The sequence below is a fragment of the Solanum stenotomum genome, chromosome 4, assembly GCF_019186545.1.
Source record: "Solanum stenotomum isolate F172 chromosome 4, ASM1918654v1, whole genome shotgun sequence".
Taxonomy (NCBI): domain Eukaryota; kingdom Viridiplantae; phylum Streptophyta; class Magnoliopsida; order Solanales; family Solanaceae; genus Solanum; species Solanum stenotomum.
In genome coordinates this window covers 47,607,501-47,616,456 of record NC_064285.1, presented here as the reverse complement: position 1 = coordinate 47,616,456, position 8,956 = coordinate 47,607,501, and the positions used below count along the sequence as shown (strand labels likewise).

Here is an 8,956-nt window from a genome sequence, read left to right as displayed (position 1 = left end):
GTGAGATACATAGCTTTGATGGAACATTCAAGATGAAGGTATGTATCTTGATACATAATTTTATCTTTTGTATCTAATTTGGTATATCATTTGGCTGTTTTGATCACCATTTCTTGAAATAAATTTATCGCTTACTTTTAAATGTCCACAGGTTGTTCCATATCAGAATTTATTTTCTCGGTTTATGAAGCTGGAAGAAGATACATTGTTTGTCTTGAGAGGAAAGAATGTACTTGTGGTAGATTTCAACTAGATGAGATACCTTGCTCACATTAAATTGTTGTTTTAAAGGACAAAAACGTCACAGATATGCATCTTTATTGCTCTGATTACTACAAGCCTGATGCATTAGAAAAAAATAAGGTTCCAATGGTTCCAATGCCAGATAAGGAAGATTGGTCGGTTCCTAGCAATGTTATAGATGAAACTGTGTGGCCACCCAGATACAAAAGATTGGCTGGAAGATCAAGGAAAAGAAGAAAAAAAAATGCAGATGAAAAGATAATAGTAAACATAAACTGTTGTGGACAAGAAGGTCACAACAAAAGAACTTGTATTTTCTTCCCAAAAGAAAAGTGAAAGTGTTATTTTTATAAGACATTCATGTTTTTGTTGAATAATTTTTGAATTAATCCATTATCACTTTTATTTTTATCATGAGTAAAGTTTACTGTTTATTTTGGTTATTTTGATTCAATATTTATGAGTTTTGCTGATACATTTAAGAATTTGTTATGATTTTTGTGTTTAATGTTATTTTGATAGTTTATTTATGACTTATGTTGTTCAATTCAATAAATTGTTATGATTTGTGTGCAAATGTTATCTCCGATATACAAATATTTAGGTGTATTTGTATCATATACATTATGTGAAAAATCTAATGAATTATGTAGACTATGTGTAATGTATCATATACATAATAATTAATGTAGCATATTCATTAAATCATAAATAACCTATCTATTTTAAATAAGTTATTGTATCTGAGTACTTATATGATACATAAATTATACCATTAAGTTACTCACCACTGTATTTGTCACAATAAATATGAAAATATGTATCATATATATTATTATTTATTACAACTATTGTATCATATACATTATCAAAAAATTGTGTTATAAACATTAAATGAACAAAATATATCTACTGATTACAACTTTTTAATAGACTTTTTTAGAATACAATTTTGTTTCACTTTTATAATTTTCAATTCAATAAGTTTTCCATTATAACCGTAATATACATTTCAATGTATTGTGGTTTTATATGTTTTTTGACACAATATATTGAATTGTTACTGTTAGGAAATAAAAGTTTAAATCAAATTTATGTGCATTTCTGATTGATGTTGATTTAATTACACTGTTTAATTATAGAAATTTGTAAATGAAGACCAATATACATTCTGAGATTAAAGGAACAAAATATATTGACATTAAAAGTCAAACAAAACAAGTTTTTGGAGAAACGCTCCAACACTTAAGTTAATGTATCTTGAAAAGAGTACTAACTACAAAACATTGTGTATCGATTGATACACAATAACTATTCCAGATTAACTAAGGCATTATGATCCGGTGGTGTGAAATAACGCCTAGGCTTTGATGGATCGTCATTATCATGACTAACATATCTTACTTCGATTTTTTGACTGTCGTACTTTCATAGCAAGGCTGTGTATCTTGTGCGGTGATAATCAAATCGGAAAGCATTGGATTGTATTGGGATTTCATCGGTAAGAAATTCAGCAAACGCGGCCACAAACAATCCACAATCCCTACAAATGCAGAAGATACATTAAAAAAAACGAATGGAACATATACTTTAAAACAAAACTTTATAAAACTTACATTGTGTCACTTCCTTGATGAATAATGTCTTGTACATATTCAACAAGAAAAGGGTGCTTTGGTTCCAATAAACATTGTGTTATATATTGAACCAAACCTCAAAAAGTGTGTAGAAATTTGTTTTATCTTGTATTTCACAGGCTATAATGAGACAAATGAACAACAGTTTAAGACATAAAATAATATAAACATGATACATGCTGAATAATATACAGTTGAACTTATAATGATTATTATATTTATATCTGATACATAATATTAATATTTGTATATAATACACAATAACCTTAATAATGCCATTTATGTATTATATATGATAAGTCAAGATTGATACTTAAATAAGCATATTACAACACAATGTATGTCATTAATTGAGAGTGATACATAATCCAACCTGTTACAAATATATTTATAACTTGATACATTGAAAAGAAAAATTGACAAAATTTTGTGTCAGCTAAAAGAAAGGGTTTTGAATCAAAATTTAAATTGCACGTTGATACATCACAATATGATAGCATTAATCTCTCAATAATGTTCATAAATTTAAATCACTAATTGATTCAAAGATTGAGCAACAAAAAAATGCATAAATAGATCAGAACTCATTACCTCGGATAGATTTGGACGAGAAATTGGGGATGATACTTTTCTATCCCTTTTTTTTAGGGGTTTTACCAATCTTTGCTTTTGAAGAAGAAGGCACATCCTTCTTCACCTTCTCGATACTCATATTGGCCATGACTAGGGGATCATGCAATTTTTTCGATCTATTCTCAGCCCAACCTAGATCTTCATTGTCATAAACATGATTAGTGTTGGATGGCATTATCTGGGTAATACCTAAACTGAATGAAGGAGGATCCTCCATAAATATATCAGAATTTTGAATTTTAAAAAAAAAAACTAAGAGCGAAAGTAATGAAATTGAAACAATACCTAGAAGGAATGAGAAATCCTTTGACTGGAGAGAGAAATATCTTGAAATTCAAATTCAAAATTAGAATGATAAGATCATGGGAGAGAATATGGCGTGATTTCAGGAGAGAGAAATTGGGGAGAGAAACGTGGGTTAGGAGATATGGAGTTATGTATCCGGGAGTTTGATTTAAGGAGTAAATAAGGGGATTTTAGTAATATTTAAAAAAAAGAAGGGAATAATAGAAAATAAGTAAACTAATGATGTGTATATAAGTAATTTTTCCTATTTTAAATTATAAAGTGGATTAGTATTCATGATAGGAATTGTGTAATTAACTAGTTTGGGAGTGTTGGGCCAAAATTCATTTGGGTTAATAAGTTGAGAGTCGGCCCAAATGACTGTGTAAACAGATTAGCAATTTTCCCGAGTAAATGGCATATATATACAACTATTATTGAAAATTAGCAATATATAGCCCATAATTAAAATGCATTTAATAGACCAAAAGATAAGGAGCACAAAATAGCCCATTATTAACATACTGCAACTAATAGGGTTTTTTTTTTTTTGGAGAAACTAACTGCCACACTCAACTGGCATTAAAGACGGAACGTGGGAAACCACATAACTCCCAGAGATAATAAGTGATTCAGCGTCCATAACTCCATAAATTCATAAACTTCATGTCCAATACAAAAAAAATAAAAAAATTAACGAGGTTCTACTACAAATATCAACAAATAAATGGCGTCTTTGATAGTGTTGATTCATCATAGAGGAGAATGGAATAGCACAAATAATTTTGTAAATTATTCCATGGATGGGGTGGTTATTACAACAAACATTGATTTCAACGGATTCACTCTCTTGATTTCAAGCCATCTAAATGTCGATACTTCCTTGAATTCGTTTGAATTTCATTATAAAATTGATGAAAATTCTATGCCTATGTGGATACAAAACACTATAGGATTACAAGTATACATCGAATTGAAAAAAGGTTCAGGAAACTCCAAAGACTATCCATTGTGCATAACTTGGAAAGCTATAGATATTCATCATACACTTTCAATTATTGGAGAAGAATATGAGGAGGTCGATACCCAAATCATACCACATAGTAACACCAACGCAGACAATTTGAGTGTAACTGAATATAATGGCATGGCTGCTCGGCAGATTACATATTTTCAACAATGCAATATTATTGAAAGTGATGCTGCTAACGTACCCTCAAAAGGTCAACTATATAAGGATAAAAAGATTTTGAAGTCTGTCATTGAAAATTATGCAATTCAAATGAAGTTTCAATTTAAAGTGAATAGATCAAGTTCATCAGGTATTATTCAATTAGTATAAGTAGAATATGAATCTATGATATCTACTACAATGTATACCTTTTCAAAAATGGTATACTTTATGAATCCAATTACTTATAAATTTTACAAGTTGACTGAAATTAATATTATCAAAAGATTGGTTTTTATCACGTGATTGAATAGTGTATACAATGCATTATTGTATACATATTCATGTATTCATTCACTCAAAAAATTAAACTGAGTATCGAATTATCTTTTATCATGACTGAGTTTTTATCACGTGAATGCACATTCATGTATACACTACATTCATGTATACATATCCGTGTATTCATTCAATAAAACTTTGTATACATTTCAGATTTTTCCTTCAGTGTGTAAATGAGGATTGCACTTGAAAATTAAAATGCTCAGTATTGCACAAGTCAAAAATATTCAAAGTGAGGTGATTCATTGCTAAACACACTTGTCCTGCAAAGGATAGACCAATGTCACAACGAGTTGCTACCTCAACTATACTTGGAAGAGCAATACAGTACAAATATCATGATCCAAAAGTTGTATACAATGCAAGAGACATAATTACTGATATGAATAAACAATTTGGACTTGATTTTACATACTGGAAAGCACATCGAGCAAAGTTAAAAGCATTGAAAATGGGTAAGGGTGATCCCACAGAATCCTATGCTGAGATACCAAGATATTTGCACATGTTGACACAATCAAATCCAGGATCTATTGTCAGTTTACAAAAAACAGTCGATGGACATTTTCAATATGCTTTTGTGGCTTTAAATTCTTCAATACAAGGTTGGGTAAATTGCAGGCCAGCTGTAATTGTTGATGGAAGCTTTCTCAAAGCAGCTTATCATGGAATTTCTAACTGCTAGTTGTCAAGATGCTAGAGGTATGTATACAACTCTTATTTATTTCAATATATTTTTCCACATATACAGATCGCATTAATTGCCTCCACAAATAATTTTTTTCTCAAAACATTATACCACACTTACAGTTCATTATGATTTGTTTAGGACATATATTACCATTGGCATATGCAATTGTTGATTCCGAGAATAATACATCATGGCAATGATTTTTTGAAAAGTTCAAGAAAGCGTATGGAGTGAGGGATAAAATGTGTTTTGTATCAGATAGGCATCAAAGCATAATTAGAGCTATATCGGTTATATTTCCAGATTTACCACATTACGCATGTATTTGGCATCTGTGAAAAAACATCAAAGAAAATTTCAGGAGAAACCAATTACAATTAAGGGAAATATATTATGCAATGGCTCGCGCATACACTGTGCAAGATTTTGATTACTATATGGCTGAAGTTAATCGAATTGATCATCGAGTGAAGACTTACCTGTATGAAATTGGCTATAGTAAATGGTCAAGGGCACATTCCACAAGTAATAGAACTATGACCATGACATCCAACATAGCAAAGTCGCTTAACTCAGCAACAAAAGACGCACGAGATCTCCCAATAACAAGGCTACTTGAAGAGATGCGTAAATTAATTGAGAAATGGAACTATGACAAGTCAAAAGAAGCTCTGTATACAAATACCAAACTTACAACAAATTATGAATCAATTCTTGCTGATAACCTGGAAATTGCACTACATATGATGGTAAGTTCTATTACTTATACTAATCATATTAATTATTCTAAATATAAATTGCACACCATAAATATTTATACTAATCATATTAATTATCCTCAATAGGTGCGACCTTCAAGTGACTACCTACATACCGTCACACATATGGGGAAAACTTTCATCGTTTGTATAAAAGCAAAAACATGTACATGTCAATAATTTCAACTCGATGAACTTCCATGTCCACATGCTTTAGCAGTATTACATAAAAAAGGCTTGGATGGAGATGATTACAACTCATTATACTATACCAAGGAGAACATGATGAAGACATATGATATCCCCGTACATCCAATGCCCGATGAAAGTACATGGGACTTACCCCAAGAAGTGGCTGAAGAAATTTTATTGCATCCAATAGGTAACAAAGTACCAGGAAGACCCAAAAAAAAAGACAAGAAAAAGCTTGGAAATCAACAAAAAAAAACATATAAAACTTCATGTGGAAAATGTGGACAAGAAGGGCATAACATCAGAACATGCAGGAACATGCCTAAAGAAAAATAGAAGTTACATATAGTAATTATATATAATGTGTATCTATTTCTTTAGAGTATTTTATGAATTTATTGATGTCATGTACATTATTATAGTCACTGATAAGATGTTTGTTGTTGATTGATGAGATGTTTGTTGTTGATAGACATTCACTGATTCATGATTTCCTTTTTCTTCTCCTTTGAAGCTCACAGATTCAGTAATGTACTCTCTTTTTTGTTATTTGTATGAATTTCGATTTCTTTGCGATTTGTGATGCTTCGTCACTTTAGTTTCATGGTCATTGCTACATATATGGAATAGTTCAAGAATTAAATTAATCTGATTGAAATTTGAAGTTAAATTACTAAATTCGACAACTCCAATTCCATTTCGTTTTGTTCATCATTACAGTTTCTCGCTAATTTTTTCTGCTACTCTACAGTTACTTACACTTTTTCCCCCTTAAAATTCTAATCCATTTCAGAATAGTAGATTTTGAAAATTATGTATTTCTCTTTCCTTGTGAATATAATTGGGTTTTTCTTATAATAAAAATCAGAATCTTTATTTTGTCTGATCAACAAAGTCTATGTATACCATTCTTTTATATGTACTCAGAAATGCATTTCAATAGTTGTTAATCCTGGTAATTGTTTTTTATTAGATTAGGATTTCTCATTTCAACTATTCACCTATGTGGATTTGACATTCTTATGAGTTTTTGTTGCATCTCTTTTATGTTTTTATACATGCAAAATGTGCTTGCAACAGAGAGGAATGCCAAAATGGTGCATCTGCCATGTAAAGCATACTTGAAGACATGTCAACTGATACTTAGCACATCACACAGTAATATAAATTTCATGCCACTACATATATGCATTACTTTGTTAAAAAGAGTTGGATGGGAATGAATTTAAAATTGTTTTTCTCTTCTCCATTTCTTGCATTATTCTCATGAAAATAACTATTCAAGAAATCGTAATCAATAATTGAGTAATTGAGTAATTGATCCATTTTATATGTTGCAACATTGGTCCGTTGTGGTAGCGATTTGTGTCTGAGAGGAGATCCATGAAGCCGTTGAGCAGGCACTGACTGTTCTTTTCAATTTGAGGCCATTACTGTATATATGTATTTTCTGTTTTTTCATACCATTCAATAGTCAGATAACAAAACATTAATAAGTAAGTCAATTTATGTGACTGATCGAGCTAGCATGGAGACTAATCTCTAAATACTAGATTTTTTTATTTTGATAATGGATAGATTTGATAATTAGAAAATAAAATCCAACAAAAACATAAAGAATCTCCTTTTTTAGGAGTAATTTTAAGAATTGTTTTCTTAACCATGACAATTGCTATCCACAAACAATTACTATCTCTTAAATTTTCACCAAAATATATAAACCTGAATCTTTAAATCTTAAAAACAGTGAAAAGAGTTGAGAACAAAATACAAAGATGAAGAAAAAATAGACACAATATATTTTTACGGAAGGAATTCTAAAAAGTAACATCAACTATTGTATAAGTGAATGGAAGAATAATGGTTAAATATTTACAACATCACTAAAAGCTAACTAAAATTAACGTGGAAAAGAGGAGAAAAAAAAAAGGAAAAACTGACCCACTACCCAATAAACTCAAATAACTTCTCATAGAATAACGTGGGCTAAAATATGCCAATTTCAATTTTAAAAAAGCTTTTTTTGTTATAAAAATAAGAAAGGGCTAAATATTGCCAATAAATAAAACGAGATTACATGTTGTGCCATTTGTTCAATTTTCCCGTTTCTTCATCTTCCTCTCCAAGCGAGAAAAAACACTGTGAGAAAAGAAAGAGAACAGCTATGGTGCCAGTTATGCAAAGCTCTGAGCGATGGGTCGAGAAATAGTAACCTTCCAATCAAATTAACTCCTCTTTTCTATGCAAAGCTTTCAGCCATGGATATGTAACTTTTAAATTTTTGCAGTCGACCAAAGCAAGTGAAGGATGAGGTGGTTCGAGTCCTCACCAACACTCTTGAGACCTCTAACGTAAACCATCACTTTTATTTGATTGATTTATTGCTAAGCACATTAAACACTTACTCCTAGGGTTTTCTTAAATTTCCTGTTGAGAAAACAAAATTTAGCATCCTTTACTTTACTGTAACTAAGTTGTTATCACTTTTTTATTTCTTATAGTGCCCGCATATGTTGTTTTATGGTCCTCCTGGAACTGAAAAGACGACCACTGATCTTGCCATTGTTTTCAAAGACCATGCCCATCAGCAAGTTGCGTAAGCTATGCTTTTTTTCTACTGTTTTTATTCTAGAAATTGTAAGGACTTAACAGCTTGCTGCCTTGCTTCAATTTCTAGGACCTGTATTCTATTCCTAGCTGCTTCTAGTTAGTTGTCTTGACCTAGTCATGTTTCTACATGCACGTTCTCTCCGTGATTCATAGATAGACAACTAGGGATGTTTTGTTTAAATGCATTTGGATAAGAAAATATATCTACTTCCTTGATTCTATGTCAAAAGAATTAAGTCATTATGGTTAGAATTTAATTAAATCTCCAACAGAGTCATTTTTGTTATGTCGTAATTTTACCATCTTTAAAAAAATCACTTTTCAAATATTCTAAGTAAAAAAAAAATTGAGGAAAATACTTAGAAAAGGCTCTCCACTTATTTTTTAAAAGAAA

At 30.5% G+C, this 8,956-nt stretch overlaps 1 protein-coding gene across 1 annotated transcript; it reads left to right on the top strand.

Moving 5' to 3' along the window:
• The first annotated feature begins 5,400 nt into the window (after positions 1-5,400).
• On the top strand, positions 5,401-8,552 carry LOC125861540 (uncharacterized). The gene is made up of 2 exons (XM_049541408.1): positions 5,401-5,751; positions 8,454-8,552. Exons 1-2 carry the CDS (start codon positions 5,401-5,403, stop codon positions 8,550-8,552), a joined length of 450 nt encoding a protein of 149 aa, XP_049397365.1.
• The last annotated feature ends 404 nt before the right edge of the window (positions 8,553-8,956 follow it).

What these genes read in the sequence shown, in the direction of transcription:
- LOC125861540 (XM_049541408.1), top strand. Translation starts at nt 5,401, where the DNA reads ATGGCTCGCGCATACACTGTGCAAGATTTTGATTACTATATGGCTGAA. An exon ending in AAATTGCACTACATATGATG is followed by an intron (nt 5,752 to 8,453) that starts GTAAGTTCTATT and finishes TATTTCTTATAG; the next exon opens with TGCCCGCATATGTTGTTTTA.